Source organism: Dicentrarchus labrax, unplaced genomic scaffold (assembly GCF_905237075.1).
Source record: "Dicentrarchus labrax unplaced genomic scaffold, dlabrax2021, whole genome shotgun sequence".
Lineage (NCBI taxonomy): Eukaryota > Metazoa > Chordata > Actinopteri > Moronidae > Dicentrarchus > Dicentrarchus labrax.
The window spans coordinates 20,932,398-20,950,162 of NW_026136720.1; the positions used below are offsets into that span (position 1 = coordinate 20,932,398).

General features: G+C 38.5%; 1 protein-coding gene across 1 annotated transcript in view; it reads left to right on the top strand.

Moving 5' to 3' along the window:
• Positions 1-932: 932 nt before the first annotated feature.
• The window catches only part of map1ab (microtubule-associated protein 1Ab), a 74,827-nt gene continuing 57,994 nt past the window's right edge, over positions 933-17,765 (top strand). Inside the window, 3 exon segments of the mRNA XM_051381861.1 lie at positions 933-948; positions 6,717-7,012; positions 14,180-14,281. Coding sequence (XP_051237821.1) covers positions 944-948; positions 6,717-7,012; positions 14,180-14,281 — 403 coding nt within the window. The 5' untranslated portion in view covers positions 933-943.

Sequence of the window (17,765 nt, forward strand, 5' to 3'; positions counted from 1 at the left end):
ACACACGACTGCACATCCTCTGACCTGCTTATGTTTTATACGGTTGCAGCCACAATGGAAAGAACAGTAGGTGAGTGGGATCTAACATAAAGTGAATTTTAAGTTTTTCAGTTGAGCCAAATTACCCAAAAACATTTTCTCACAAACATTTGTTCTTGTCTTGTAGATGGGATCCAGAGGTACAAGTTTGTTTCCAGACCTTTGTACTACATATAGATTGCCTAAAGCTTATTATTACATTTCTCCAAAAGACTATCAAATCACCCAAACTAATTATAAATTAGGCTTAAATTGTGTTTCATTTAATTTAGGACATTTATAAGATACATTTTTGCCTTTTCTTATATTGTTTTATTGTTAGGTACATGTTTTAATTAACAACACACCTTTTTATACTCTATACTCGATTTAATTCAAATACACATTTTTTTGTTAATATAGCTTTTTGAGTTTGGATGAGTATATAGTGGATATTTTACAGGCAATTTGATCCAACAATGTGTTTTGACATTTGTTGTCCAGCAGATGGTGACATAGAGTACAATTTATAGCTGCCACATCTACATACAGTGTCTTGACAAAGTGCTGTTGGGATCAAAGTAATCTAATCTGCTATTTGTTTGAAAAGCATAAGAAAGGACTCTTGCGTGAAACCTGGAAATGAGTTGTAAATTAAAAGTTAAATGTTGAAAGGATCCTCATTCTACGATCAAACATTGGCATTGTCTGTTTGTTTGTTTTTGTTTGTTTTTCTTGCAGATCTGATATTTTTCCCAGCCTTATCCTACAGGTTCATTGTAGCTTGCCATCATCAACTAACCTGTAGTGAATTGGGAGTCTCATTTATTATTACCACTAGAGGGAAGCATGACTGTGGTGTAGGCTCTATGAAGCGAAGTGCTGACTCACTGTCAGAGAGACCTGCAGCAAAAAACAACAACATATGAGGTATCTATACACCCACTCTTACAAACACAGCTGATTGGAGCTGGTAGTAACTACACTACTCTTGTTTTAAGATATCAGACCGTTTCATTTGGCTTAAATTGAATTAAACAACATATAACATATATATATATAAATATGACCTTAGTTAGGTCTGTCTTTGGATTTTGAATCAGATAGAAATAGAATTTTAATAAATAATAAATAATAGAAATTTAAAAATAGATCTTTAATAAAAATATGGTCAAAATGAAAGGAAAATATTTACCATCTGCATCAATATAAACTGTATAAATGGGACAGATATTTGCAGATATCTTCATGTGTTAAATCAGTGATAATTACAGTGACAGAAAGGTTCAGGTGGACTTGTGAGGCCAACAACAGAAGTTGGTGTGGACCTCCTTATTATCCCCACAGTGTGGTGCTGACAGTTTATGCTGAGACGCCCTCTGCTACACTCTGAAAGGTGCCAAGCTCAAGGTTAACCAGGAGAAAAGCTAAATGAGGAACACTAATCTGAGAAGAAAGAGTATGTTTTAAGGCTGGTCTGCATTCTGGTCTTTATCACTGTGCTCTGATATGTATGTATGTATGTGTGTGTGTGTGTGTGTGTGTGTGTGTGTGTGTGTGGGGTGTGTGTATATGTGTGTGTGTGTGTGTGTGTGTGTGTGTGTGTGTGTGTGTGTGTGTGTGTGTGTGTGTGTGTGTGTGTGTGTGTGTGTGTGTGTGTGTGTGTGTGTGTCCATAAAACACATTTGAGCTCTGGAGAAACTGTCCTTTAATTTTTTTACAGATAATTCTAATAAATCTTGCACAAGGCTGACTGCATTCATACATAATCTGAATCCTACATTGGGATCAGCAGTGACTGATTGACACTTTAACTGGTCTAATCCTTTTTTACTTATAAATCCTTGACTATGTGTACACATCTTTTCCAAATTGTTACAATATTGTTACGCTCACACTGTCTGATTCAGGTTTTTGTGAGTACAAGAAAAATAACAGAGTGAGAGCACTGGCTGTATATTTTATATTGTATGAAAAATATACATTGTGAACATGTAACTGTAGCAGTCTGCAGGATTATTTCAAAATAGGGTTTATGTGACATTCATGCTTATTATGCATAAGCAGGTAGTACAGGAGCTACCTGCTGGATTTCAGAAAGTATGTCAAGGCATTGCAGCTCCTCTCGCTGATGTAACAAAACATTGGTGGGGGGGGGGGGGAATCTGTTTTATTAGGTACAACACTCAACTAAAACTAATGCAGTCTAATACAACAGTCCAGCAATAAATTGTACCTTCACATGAAGGTTATAATGTTCAGTTTCACTCTGTCGAAACTGTTTAACGTAGTTGTTGCTTATGTTGTTAACTTAACTTAATGATCATTTTTGAGAGTGTTGTTTGTGGTGCTGTTGAACTGTATTGCATTACACAAAGATGAGTTCATTCACCTGCCCTCATTGATATACATGTAGAATACAGGAACACCGGTTTTAGCCAACTATAGACCGATTTCTAACCTCCCGTTCCTCTCTAAGATTCTGGAGAAAGTAGTCGCCAAAGAGTTGTGTGACTTTCTACATAACAATAGTTTATTTGAGGATTTTCAGTCAGGATTTAGAGTTCATCATAGCACAGAGACAGCTCTGGTTAAAGTTAATAATGACCTTCTGACTGCTTCTGACAATGGACTTGTCTCTGTACTTGTATTATTAGATCTTAGTGCTGCATTTGACACCATTGACCATGATATTCTTTTACAGAGACTTGAGCATCAAATTGGCATTAAAGGAACTGCCCTAACCTGGTTTAAGTCATACTTATCAGATCGTTCTCAGTTTGTACATGTTAACGATGAATCCTCCATAAATACTAAAGTTAGTCATGGAGTTCCACAAGGTTCTGTACTTGGACCAATACTATTTACTTTATATATGCTCCCTTTAGGCAACATTATTAGGAATCACTCCATTAACTTTCACTGTTATGCAGATGATACGCAGTTATATCTATCAATCAAACCCAATGAAATTAATCAATTATCTAAATTACAAACATGTCTTAAGGACATAAAATCCTGGATGACCTGCAATTTTCTGATGTTAAACTCAGAAAAAACCGAAATTCTTGTTCTTGGCCCCAAAAACCTTAGAGACTCATTGTCTAAAGATATAGTCACTCTAGATGGCATTAACTTGGCCTCTAGCACCACTGTCAGGAATCTTGGAGTTATCTTTGATCAGGATTTGTCATTTAACTCCCACATAAAGCAGACCTCTAGGACTGCCTTCTTTCATTTACGTAATATTAGAAAAATTAGACACATACTATCACAGACAGATGCAGAAAAACTAATCCATGCATTTGTTACTTCAAGGCTGGATTACTGCAACTCTTTATTATCAGGTTGCCCCAATGAGTCCATTAAAACGCTCCAATTAATTCAGAACGCTGCAGCACGAGTACTGACAGGAACTAGAAAAAGAGATCACATCTCTCCTGTACTAGCTACTCTGCATTGGCTCCCTATAAAATGTAGAATTGAATTTAAAATCCTCCTCCTCACCTATAAAGCTCTTCATGGTCAGGCCCCTTCATATCTTAAAGAGCTCATAGTACCCTATTACCCCACTAGAACACTACGTTCTCTGAATGCTGGGCTACTTGTGGTTCCTATAGTCTCTAAAAGTAGAACAGGAGCCAGAGCCTTCAGTTACCAAGCTCCTCTCCTGTGGAACCAGCTTCCAGTTGTGGTTCGGGAGGCAGACACCCTCACCACATTCAAGAGTAGGCTTAAGACATTCCTCTTTGATAAAGCTTATAGTTAGGGCTGGATCAGGTGAGTCCTGAACCATCCCTTAGTTATGCTGCTATAGGCCTAGACTATCGGGGGATTTCCCATGGTGCACTGAGCTACTCTCTTCCTCTCTCTTTCTGCACTCATTCATGTCCCTTTAATGCATGTTACTAACTCCACTTCTTCCCCGGAGTTCTTGTGCTTTCTCGTCTCGCAGGTTCTCATGGATCCTGGTGGAGCCTCCTGCCATGGTCCTGCTTGACTGCCATTGCCAATACTGTTGTTGCTGTGCACCTGTCTGTCTGTCTGTCGCTCTCTCTCTCTCTCTCTCTCTCTCTCACCCCAACTGGTCGAGACAGACGACCACCCACCTAGAGCCGGAGGATCTGTCCTAGGTTTCTGCCTTTTAACAGGCAGTTTTTCCTTGCCCCTGTCGCCAAGTGCTTGCTCATGGTGGTACTGTTGGGTCTCTGTAATTAATGTTAAAGAGTTCGGTCTAGACCTGCTCTATTTGAAAAGTGTCCTGAGATAACTTGGCGCTATACAAATAAAATTGAATTGAATTGAACCTGTCAGTATAACCAAAGAGCAGCAGCTACATCCTCCAAAATGTACACACAGTTCAACCAACACCTCTCTAAAGCTGAACATTATAACCTCCGTGAAGGTATGATTGATTTCATGGCTGTTGTATTAGACTTACCTTACACACTGCCAGCTGAGTGTGTGTGTGTTCAGACTAGTGAGTGTTACCTTAGAGAGTGTTGTTGGGTTGTTTGTAGCTTTAGTTGAGCTATCCTGGCTATTACTTCACTGTGTGTTGTGTTGTTATCCAGTCCAAACCACTGACATATAATAGAAGATAAAAAAGAAATAAGATATAAAAGATATAACTCTGTCCACTTCCAGCACAAGAGGAACAACATTTAGCCTCTTGCTCACAGTTAGCTACCTGTTTCCTCCGGTTACCTGGCGGAAAATGGAAATAAATCCCAAATAATAGTTATCCTCCAGAGAGTTAACTGTCAAGCAGAATGAAATAGTGTCACTGAATATAATGTGATGGATGGAGGTATAAAAAAATTATACACTTGCGCTGTCCAGATCCAAGAGAAGAGTTAGGCAGAGAGTGTAAGAAAACCATAATGGATAACTTTAGCTTCATCTTACACAAAGGTAAGATAATGCTTTATGGTTGTACAGTAAAACAGAATATCAGACTTGTACAAGAGAAAAAGCTTCTAGGATGATAATTAACTTGTTCATTTGGCAAACTACCCCAACTTAAATACAGAGCAGCATTAATGTGTGCAGGCTGGCTTAAACTCTACATCGTGCTAAGCTAATGTTAGCATTATTAGCCTCATTGGTGTCCTCACAGCTCATGTTACTCTAAAACTTGGTCACAGCGTTTAATAATGTCCCTGTTATTCAGGAGTGCGTTAGATCTCTGAGTGTTTTCTTTATTCTAACAGATGTTCACTGTGTCTGTCAGAAAGATCAGATGTTTATCCGGGGAAACTCCAATGTCTGAGTCCTATACTTTCACTGTGTGCACTGTGTGCACTGTGTAACAGGGCAGTGGCAATATCTGCAAATATTGGATTTAAACATTGGATTTAAATATTGGATTTAAATATTGGATTTAAACATTGGATTTATTCAGAGAAAATATTTTTTTCATCGAGGGCAGACAACACATCTCTGTGGGATCCTTAAATATTCTTAAAGATGCAACAGGTAAAAAACATAAAACTGACTTGACTCACAGATAAACAAGTTTAGAACCAAAATGTAGAAATATTATTGTCATATTATTAAGCAACTTGTGTATTGAGTTACTTTAGTTATGTTAAACACAGTGATGTATAAGCAGGTTATTTAGTATTGCATAATACCCACTTCTACATCCCCCTGATGTACATCATTCAGTAGTGTTGGGCAGTGGTTCCCAACCTTTTTCTATCATTGAGTGAACTGACGACCCCTGACTAAGTGACAGATTTTATGGATAGCTCATATTATATACCTGATTAACTGTACAATGAACCCAAACAGTGAACTCAATAACTGCAGGAAGTTTGTGTAAAACAAGAGATTTGGTTGATTATTTCCTTTGAATATAGAACCAGAGATGGGCTTTTCTGATGTTTTTGGGAGCTTTTTATACAAACAATGATACATAGTTAATAGGCTTCTTTTTTGGGCTACAGCTTGTGCAGAAATTATTTTTATTATTGAAATGGATTAAATAAAAAAAGAAGTTAATTTAAATACAATAATTTTTACAATACAAATACAAATTTCAAAATTAAGTCTGTGCCACTTAAAATTACTAAAGCTACTTGATGTAATCAACAATCAACAAGTATTTGAGTGAAATTAATTTCTCCCTCAGAGAGTCAGACACCCCCCCTCTGTAATTCTGACTCAAAACATAGACAATCATTCTTTTGCACTTTTTGCACATTAATACTGTACATTGATCTTGTGTATATATATATATATATATATATATATATATATATAGTTATATATATATATAGTTATATATATTTATATTTTTGTGCTGAATGTTGTATATATATATATATATTTATATTTTTTGTGCTGAATGTTGTATGTATATATATATATATATATATATATGTATATCTGGAGTGTTGTAACGAAAATAATTTCCCCCTGGGATTATTAAAGTATTTCTGATTCTGATTTTTATCTTCTAAAGGTCTATGCAAAGACTCACCAATCTGCAGCTCAGTAATGACAGTCGGACGGATGTGAACGCCACACATTCACCAAAGAGCTCTTATTTTTAAAGGTTCCACCGGAAATAAAACCTTTTAATATAATGGGCGGTTTGACACGTTATCCCCTGTCTTCACCTCCCTCCCTCCCCTCCCTCACCTCTCGGCATCCTCCTCCTCACCCTCCGCCCCCCTCACCCACCCCACCAGATCCTTCTCCTCGCTCACACCGGTAGTTGTCATGGCGATGGAGTCAGCCTCGGCGTCGGCTCCAGGGGTTGTTGCCATGGAGATGCCGGTGCGAGGTGCGCTCCCGGTGGTGGAGGAAGACGAGGGCTACATCGCGCCGCCGCCGGGGTCCGAGGAGCGACTACGGTACCGCCGAGGAGGAGGGAGACGACGGTGCGGGGTGCCGTTCAACCGGGGCGGCTACTACATGCTGATAGTGATCGGGGAGATCGGCACGGAGCAGCAGCTGGACGCCGCTAAAGCGCAGATAGAGCGGGGTGAGTGATGGACCAAGCGCCGCTCAATCTCTGGTTATTATGTGTTCGCCAGCTGTGTTTTAGTGTGCGGCTTTGGGATGGAAAGTCACGGGAAAACGTGTAAACCTGGAAGCGTCAACAGGAGTGAAATATTTTGACGCAATGGATAGAGTAGTATCTATATGTAGAGACAGTTGCTGCAGCATTGCACCATGGGACAGCACGCATTTTCCCCTACCCACTGTGAACTCTTAGGACTATAAAATTGCAGACTCAAGTTGTAGCAGAGGTCCTTTTTACTTAAATAAAGCTGTAAGCCGTATGCAGCCTCCCTCACAGTGTCAACCAAATACAATACTCTATTTCAAGGCTACTAAACTATTTATGAATCAATAATTTCCTGTTTAGACCTGACCAATCACAGTGGCTGGATAAGTTAGCTAAAACAAGCAAAACATTATTCCCACCCTGCACAAGAGTGTGCCTCTCTGTGTTGCAGCAGCCAGCCATTTAAAATACAGTTTGCATTTGAGGCGTCATATGTTTTTTTATGCATGTGTGTGTCCCTACATGGGGTGTATTGTGGACGGGGTGTCACAGACCCTCAGACAAGTACACAAACCAAATCTGCAGGCTGTCCTCAGCAACTCAACAACATAACATTTATTATAAAGGACAAAAACACAGCTTTCTGTTTGCAGCTGGAGTCTTATTTTGTCTCTCAGGCATCATTACTCAGCTGAATATCTCAGTGATGTCTGAGTTGAAACCCCGCTTCTCCTCCTGAGGAACTGCAGCAGACTACAGCTATCCTGTCCGAGGTTTAGGGGTGTAGAGGGATTGTTGAGCAGTTATGAAATATGTTGTGTGCAGACTCAGGAGTATGCTGGTCAGCAATTTTTTCTGGCTGTGCCGTTGCCACTCTAAGCTGTTCTCAGCCCAGATGATCAATCACAGTTTTGGATGCCAGAGCGGTGCCATAGCAACCCCTTCCATCCTCTCAGGCCTCCTCTGCCTCTGCCATAAGGGGCTTGACAGCTCTGCTCAGTATCACGCCCCCTCTGCTCATTACAGCATCGATTCCTTCGTCCGGGTCTGTGTTTTAGGTGTGACTCAACGTGAATGACCTGCCATTGACTCTCATTACGAGTTAGCTGCAGGGTCCCTCGGTAGGTGTGCAACAAGACACCGTCACTGCAGTGCTGTAGTTAAACAAGACAAAACAAGAGGTTAAGATCTTTTAATTTGGACAGATTTTATTTTATTTAGGGTTAAGGTCCGTCTGGTGGCAATAATGTTTTTGTTTAATCATTTAAAGTCTTTAAGATGAAATTAACTTCCCCAATCGATTGTGACTTCTTGAAGTTGCATATTTTCTTCACAAGGCTGCAGCAAACAACAGTTTTTTATTACTCTGCCTATTATTCTGAGTGATTGTTTGGTCTGTAAAAACAGTGAAGCATGTAAAAAAAATCCCAATTTATTGACCAACACTCTAAAACCAAAATACTGCAAATACTGTGAATACTCATGTTTTAAAAAACTGGAACAAGAAAATATTGTGCATTATTGCTTGAAAAATTACTTCAATAATTGACTGACTGTTTCAGTACAAGTCCAACCAACAGGCCAAAACCCAAAGGTCCTACATTCACACATTACACAATCATATATAAGCAGCGAATCCTCATATTTGACAACTAAGTTACTTTAATTGTTGTCAATTCATTTCCTTTTAAAGTTTGATAAACAAATCAATAAACTGACTTATTGTTTCAAATAAATTTGCCTATTATCATTGCCGATATCAAATTCTGTGTTACTACCAATTTGGCTTTTCCATTTGTGGGATCTCTGTATTTGAGAGTGAATAAAAAAAACATTATTTGAGTTGCTTTCCTATTCATTGATGTTTAGTGAGGACTATCAGGAAACACTGAATGTGCTAATGCTACCAGGATGAAGGTTTAAAGCAACAATATGTAAGATTTGGTATTTGTTGTGATTTGGCTCCTCCAGTTTCAGAGTGCAATACTACTGTTGTAAATATGAACTGCTGGTCACGTGCATTTGTTATGATTTATGATGACACTTATGATCGACCACTTTGCTAACACAGCCAAATATCAAGCAAGTGCAACAACACAAGACATAGTAAGCCAGCTAATAGTAGATAGAAGTCCAACAGCAAGAAGGCCAGCTCGCCATCTGTCTGCAACCTTTTAGTTCTCGCCAACGACTTAAAGCCAGTCCCAGATTTACTCTTGTCTGGCGACTTCTTGCTTGGTCACTCTCTCCTTTCTCTTCATAGCTTCCTCCGCCAGCGTCCTCTTAGGCCTCGACACTTCTGCCATGTCCGCAGAGGCTGCTGAGCCAGGTTACATTTCCCGCTCGCCTGGCATCACGTTCTGAATGACTCCCCTCTCTCTCCCTCGCCCTGGGCCTGAAAATCTGTGAAAATACACCAACACTCCCCTGGTGCTTTGAGCTCTCAACCTGGGCTTCATGGACTGAGCTAATTATAGCTTAGCTGTTAACTTACTTTAGCAAATAATAAAGCTTTCTGTCCATCAAGAAACTCTATGAATCACAGAGAGTTGAGGAGAAGCTGGAGGATATCAAAGGCAAAACCAGACATTTCCACCATAAAATATGATCCAGTGACATAGTTGGTGGTGTGACTGATTTTGAAGCTGTTATTTTAAGGTAAAAAAGTTACAATTTATCTCTTAACTGGTAGCTAAACAACAGCTGCTTTTTAGATTTTTTAAGCCCTGGGCTAACCTAAGGCCAAGGCCACAGAAAGCGCAGGGCAAAGTCATTCACATGTTTATTATGTAACCTTTAGCTTACCATTAACCCCATGTTAAGGATTCTTACGTCATAATTAGACCCCAGGGTTAATATATTTATCCTCACAGTGCCAACTATTTAAATTTGATTGGACCACAGATTACTTACTTACACATTTTGCTCTTCTCTCTGTGTTTGGGGATAATCCTCAAAATTTTAGTGTAAATCCTACAGCTCGAAATATATATTGCTTATGCTATATGTGTGCATATATATAGTGATGGACACAGTTCACCATTTATTGTCTTCATTTGCACTGAATTTAAGGCCCCGTTCCTGCACCATGTGTTTGTTCAGTACTCTGTGTTCAGTCCCTGCACCAAATCCCTAGTACATGTTAGTGTTCCTGGAAAAGAAAATGACTGTTCCTGAGAGAATAGGCTAATCAAACATCACAAACACATCCTGAGCTTGTGATCCAGTGTTTCTACCAGAGGTGCCGGGAAAGACTGTCAGCCCTAACACTTTTAGGTTTCGCAGATCTGGAACCTGGAGGCAGCGGAAAAGAAAATTAGTTTGACTGTGGTTCTGACACTGAGCTTAATGCTCTTCCCCTCACACCTCAGACAGCATGAACACACCGTGTCCCAACCCCAAATTTCAGAGTTTGTATTGGATATACCTTTGAAACATTGTTGTGAAACCCTTCCCTCTATAAAGGCTGATGTAGGTTTTCTGCAGCGTTAAGCAGCCATAATCATTTGACTGCATCTCAAAGTGGGAAAATCTGAAACATTTTACATACAGTCCTGTGAATGACTCATTCAGTAACTGATGAGGTATTAATACCATATTTGTATTAATACCATTTTTCACATTTCACATGTCTCACATCCTCCTATCTTGCAGTACACTTTGCTATAGGTATAGGTGTAGGTAGTTGTTGACCTTCACAGAAAACAGCAGCTATGGTTAGTTTGAATTATGACGGCAATAGTGAAGTTTTCACATTGGACAAAAAGTATCAAAATGTCTCAAACCACTCATGCATCATAACCCACTGCTCTGTATTGACCAAACAATCCTATCTTTGTTTTATTTTGACAAACGTTTGACTGTCACTATTGACTATTTGACTATTGGAATCCACTATGACGTAAATCAAACTGCCCACAACTGCTCTTTTAAAAAGGAAATTACAAACACTTAACAGCCACATTTTAAGACTACAGCAGATACGTTTTTGATACTAGAGATCAACTAAGATTTTGTGGGACTGTCAGATGGATTGCTTTTAATGCTCAGGATGTTCACTGATTTCAAGGAACGTAGCTTTGCTGGCCATACTGGTTAAAGTCTTATTCAGGTTAATATTAATCTTTTATACACCTGTTACTGAGTCTACTTGTTGCCACAAGCAGCACCAAATAACAGAATATTTCAGTCAGCATGCAGGTTTGATGAATTTATAATGTTTGACCCCACATAGATTTCAACTACTTTCTAAGTAGTTGTTCGAATGCAGCCTCTTCTTTGCTTCATTCTAGTGTGCCAAGCTGCCATTGGCTCATTACTGCCCCCTGAAGCCGGAGAGCATGAATATTCACTTCAGCTTTGGTTGGTGAGAACTGCAGTCACAGTGGGTGTTTTCTCCCCCCGTTGGTGCAGCAATGAACTCATCTGACATTAGAAAACAAACTTGTACTATCCACACAAAGCTGAAATTGTATGCTTTATCTAAAGTGTTTTCAAACTGTATGTTTTGGTAAAAAGTAAAAAGGCTTCAGAGACCTAAGTTGGCTAATGTACATAGAGAAATTCCCACCCCACAATAAAAAGCAGCATGTAGCCACATTATTTAGCTTTTCAATGGGAGGCATCAGTGACTGTCTCTCACACAGTGGATAAGAAGGTTCCAGGCTGGGCCATCATTATGTACAGTATTCATGTTGATGTGCAACACTGGGTCACTGACTGACTTTGAGCAGATACTGACAACTAGTAAAAAGACAAAAGAGATTTTCACTCTACATTAACTTAATCAATTTAAACAGGTCTTTCATCATTGAAGAGTGAGCTTAACTGGCTTTTTAAAAACTAGTTTAGTTAGTTATAGTTATTATTTTCAATTAATTCATGAATCATTAAATCTATTATTTTAGAAAATATAGAACAATGTATATCAGAACTACCTAAAAAAAACAAAAACCAGCTGTTCAAGACCCAAATGCTTGGCCTCTTACTTTGAAAATGACAAAAATGATTAATTGACAGCCTATAAACAGCCAGTTATGTCTGAGCTTCGTTTCAGTGTTTGACACAATTCGTTGACTAATGTCCTTCCCCCAAATTTGGACCCGTAAACACAAAGGCCTTCTTTATTCCCATCATTTCCCTTGTCTTCTGTGGATGCTAACAATATTTTTATCGTGAGCATTAGGATGAGAAGGCATCAACCATTCGTCAGAGGTTGAATTTTTTATGCGTCTGGCAGTGAAATACGTTTGCCATTGAATTCTAACAAAAACTTAATAACAGTGACACAGCATTTCTGGGCACAGACTGCAGTCTGTAGTGAGGGAACATTTTCTCCTCAGTTAAGGGCAAAACAAGGTCTTCAAAGTCTTTTTTGTGAAACACAAGAATTTAGCACAGGGGTATAGATTGGAAAAATTAGAATAATCAAATTTTTGCTCTTGCTGAAGGAATCCACAAGTGGATAAGATGAGAGAGGTGTGTGCACTGGTTTCTGTTCTGCTGGATGAGATCTGACAAGTTCTCTCTGAAGTTTGACTCACTGTGGCTCAGCAGGATCTGATAAAATTAGTGTGTGTGTGTGTGTGTGTGTGAGAGATGCTGATCAGTTCATTACTGAGTAATCTCTGCTGATCCAGTGAACTCCAATTAGTCGTCATGTTTAGTGCTTATGCTAATGTGGCAGCTTTTACTTTAACTAGATGTAATTACTGTCTTAATGCGGTATAAGATTCAAATTCAATTCAAAATAATGTAATAATAATGTAGTAGCGTTAATATCTCATAATATCAATATTTCATCATCAGTTAAAATACGTCATCTCCCTCTGTTTTATAATAAGGCATCAACCCTGCAGTTACAAATATTAGTCAATAATACATGCTTTTTGGCCAGATGCTTTGAAGTCTTCTATTATAAAGGATGAACAGTCAATAGGAGGATTTATCCATTATATAAATGCTAATGTTGCTCTGATCTGCCTGATGTGTGAATTAGCAACTGTTTGCTCTATCTACTGAAAAAGTGATAATACATGTTGTATTTACACCTTCTTTCTACAGCCCCCAAGTCACCAAAAAATCAGTTAATACAGTTTACAGATTTTCAGTTTTCATGATTTATCCATTATAAAATATTACTACTGATTTGTAAAGACCTTAAAGATCCAGTGTGTAACATTTAGGATCTATTGGCAGTTTTTTATTAGTGTATAGTCACCTGAAAATAAGAACTGTTGTGTTTTTGTTACCTTAAAATGAGCCGTTTTTATCTACAGGGGGAGCAGTTCCTCTCCTGTGGAGTTGGCCATGTTGAACCACCATGTTTCTACTGTAACCCAGAACGGACAGACTAGATAGGGCCTTTCTCATTCTTGGCAGACTGTTTCTCCTACAAGCTTGAAATGTGAGGGTGAGGCAAGGGAGTTGCAATCAGCAAATTCACCACTTGATACCACTAAATCCTACACACTGGTGCTTTAATAAGTGACTGATGGCGATATCATTTTATAAAGTGTTACACTTAATAAAATCATTAAAATTTGTTACCATTAAAAAGTTGTTAAAAAATGCCTTTTAAAACCTTTAAAAAGTTTCACATTTTTGTTCACACTGTTAACAGTGACTAGGCAAAATAAATGTTTTCATCAAATGCAAAGCATACAGTAACTATACAATGAAAAATGAATGGTGTCAGAATGTACAAGTTACACACTACATGTTAAATATTTAACAAATAAATATGGCCACAGTAAGACTATGGTTTTAAACTGGGCCTGTGGTAGTATAGGGGAATTGTTGTATGACAAAGTACAACTATTAGTGAGTAGTGATACCATATGTGTCATCATCAGTGTCTTTTGAGGTTAGTAATACAGATGTGAGAAATGCATGTTGTTTATCAGTATAAGGACATTTTAAATGCTTGAAGGCTTTTTGCACATCAACCTTCCCTTCAACTGAAACAGCAACATCTGGTAAAAGCAGAAAACAAACAAACAGAGCAAGGGACATCTCTCACCTGCATGCTAAATGTTTGTTTGTGCCTCAGGTTCATCAGATACCTCAATTTCACTAATGTCTGTCCTTCCCTGCTTCATGTTGTTATCCTCAAGCAATTATTCTCTTCCTTCCTGGCAGGAATTCGATCCTGGGATGTCGACCTCAAGTGCTGCGACCTTGACCAGCAGCTGCAGCTGTTTATAACTCGTCACTCCGCCCACTTCTCCTCCGAGGTCAGAGGTCAGTGTGATATGGCACTTTTGGAGCCGATGGACCAGTGATGAGTACATATAGGCTTGCTTATTCTGAGAAAATATTCAATACATTGTAGAGTCTTTATGGAACCGATTTTCACTAAACAACCACTTGGAAAGCTTCATTCGGCCAGAATTTAATGTAAATCTACATTTGTCTCATTAGTTGAAATATGAAATAGAGAGACGGCAACACATTATTGTTCTTTTCTCTTACCTGAGACGTTGTAGATGTGCTAATTCTGATCAAGTTAAGATTCTGGTGGGTATATGTGCTTCTCCTGTTACAAGAAGGGATGAATTGCAACTTATCAGTGACTGACAAAGCTGGTATTGCTTTCCACTGAATTCTAATACTTTAGGACAGTGGTTCCCAACCTATGGGTCAGGACCCCCACTAGGGGTCGCCAAAGCTTCACATGGGGTCGCGTTGCCTTCTTGATTGTAAGAAAACTAAAACTAAAATATACACAGCAGGCCGATATAAACCTGAAGATATGCTAGATATACTGATATCATATTAATACTGATACATTAATATAATACCAATATGGTGACATGAGAATAGATATTGTCTATATTGTCCCACGCGTTGATTTACAGTTTAGTGATCAGAGTTTCTGAACTTATTCTGTCTCTACCAGCTTGACCATTATATTCACTTACTTAATTTCTTTATTTTTACACTGGGATTGCATTTATAGTAACTGACCTAAAATTAATTTGTTGATTAAATATTGGCTCATTGCAGGTTGGGCTGCTTATAAAAAGCTTACTAATGCTTGAAATTGGATATTTGTTTGTAATGATTGAAAATATGAAATGTAATATCATATATTTCTCATTTAAAATGAGCATATTTGTGGCTGTCAGAAGCATGTGACTTGTTCATTATGGGGCTTTTTAAAATGCAATAAAAGACACAACCATAGATCTAATAAACCAAGAGAAAAAACTCATTTATTTTCGATTAATTCATCACACCAACTCATTATATTATTGTAGGATGATTGACGGTAGTGAGTTTAGTGGACATTTAATCCATCTGCATTGCATCAAAGCTGAACTGTGTGTATAATCACCATGGTGACTGTTCAAGGAGCTGTGGATCTGCAGCGTTAGCCCTGTGTGTGTGTGTGTGTGTGTGTGTGTGTGTGTGTGTGTGTGTGTGTGTGTGTGTGTGTGTGTGTGTGTGTGTGTGGGCCTCCTATGTCTATGTGATTTGATGATTTAGGGCTCAGAGCCCAGGTTGAAAGTACAACAGATGCTGAATGGGGAATTAGTTCAATCATTTGCCAGGTAAGGGCCTGATGGGATCAAACACACACACACACACACACACACACACACACACATACAAGGAAACAGACAATGACACGATAGAATATTACTGCACTGGTGGCAAGTGCTAAGTAGCAGCAGCAGTCGGCTAAAAATGACACAGCATTTTTCAACAAAATTGTTAAACGAAGCAAATACCTTCAGAGGAAAGACAGGAATTCCTGTGAAACAGTAAACATTATTAGTATCAGTATTTGTCCATCTGTCATCCAGTCTGTTCTTCAGGCTTACCTTTATGAAGAAACACTCCTCCACTCATGTGAGTGTGAATGAGTCACCTTCATTTGTAAACTGCTGTTTATTGATACAGCTGCTGATCAAACATTCACATATTTTAGAGATGAATTTCTTTAGATCTGCTCCATCTGTAACATTATTACTATGAACACAAGATGATGGAAACAAATCTTTTTACCTGAGGGGACACTAACATGTTTTGACAATTCATTATTTTGACATTTAATGGATCTTGGTTGACTGTATTCATATTGTTTGGGGAGAAGCTGTATTGATTTCTAAATGGTGCATTGGATTTCTAAGGCCTTGCCCTGTAATGTAAAATAACATGATTGCATAGCTGTCAGATAGGACGCCCTGCAAGTGTCATTGTTTCAGTGTCCAATGACCTTAAGCATCCTCCCTGCAGACATGATGCTGAATCCCTGCAGGTCTGGTTCATGCTGGTGGTTCTGTTGTGGATGGCAGTCAGAAATGTGTTGTGTTTCATTTGGAGATAAACAATATTTTGCAAAAAGGAACATGTATGCAGTTTTCTCACTGCCCTTTATAGTGCAGACTTTTTCAGTTTTGTCATATCCTGTTTACTGCTGTGGTAACTCTGTATATCCCATTTGTCAGCCAGAGTAATGTTACACAGCAATTCCATCTTAAGATATCCCAAATTACATAACATTTGCCACCATAAACTACTGGTCACTAAGAAAACCTCTGCATGCATTGGATTAAGCAGTGGTGCACTTTAATGCTCATGAATTCAACTTTGAATTAGTTTTTTTTACTTTTTGTGGGTCCTTCTGCATTTAATCGATAGGACAGACATATAGACATAGCAAAGGGTCATATGTTGGACTCGAAACTGACAACTGCTGCAGCAAGACCTCGGCCTTGGTACATTTCATGGTAAAGTTTTCATTTGTAAGAGGAAAAATTTAATTTCTTCTTTCAAAAGTTACATAGTGTCACTTCAATACCCGATATATTATATAAACATGTCACATAAACGTTATGCTTACCTTGTCCCTCAAAATAGTTGCATCGCATTATGGAGCAAATAGAGTTATGGTGGCACATTGTGCTGGAGCATCGTATATTAGTATTCAACATGTACATGCATAGATACAGTACATGGTGTTGAAAAGTAACAGTGTGTTTTCCCAAACTGGCCGGGAGAAGATTGAAAATGCCTCATCCCTTTTTAAGACTGCGAGGTAGCTGAGGGTGGAGGATCGAGCCTGGAGGCTGGGAGTATTGATTACACCCCACTTTTTTTCTTACAGCATGCAAGGCAGATCAATAGCACTTCAATGGAGAGCAATCCAATGGCTGCGGTGCAGAAATAGATAAGGGGATCACATTGCTTTGGGTTAGCGGAAAAATTTCCATTGTGGGAAACCGGCAGCAACAGTCCTACCTATCCACTCAACTGATTTTGAAAATGAGGTGATAAGGTGAGGGAGGGCTGATCGGTTCACTGATAAAGTCTGGGTGAATGGAGTGTATTGATTATGCTTTCTCTCTCAACTAGCTGAGGTGCTCTTGGGCACCAAATTTAGGTTTTAGTAATGGAATGATACTGGGCTCCTGTTGTATGACTGTGAGTCAGAGTGTCGTGTGCTCAGCAAAACTTTTCTCATTTGATAAATATTCTCAGTATCGTGATAATGCAGCTGCAGTTGAGTTATGGTTCATATGTCGAATTCAGCTTTATTGACTTACAAACATTTAATTAACATTTGAAAGAACATCTACATTTTAATTTTCAAATATATTCATTTTAATAAAGGAAATAACCTTTTACTTTTGCCAGTTTACCAATAATAGAGATATTTAGTGGTTATTATCTCCAACCAAAGCCTTCAACTGCCTACTACCATTTTTTTCTTTAAACA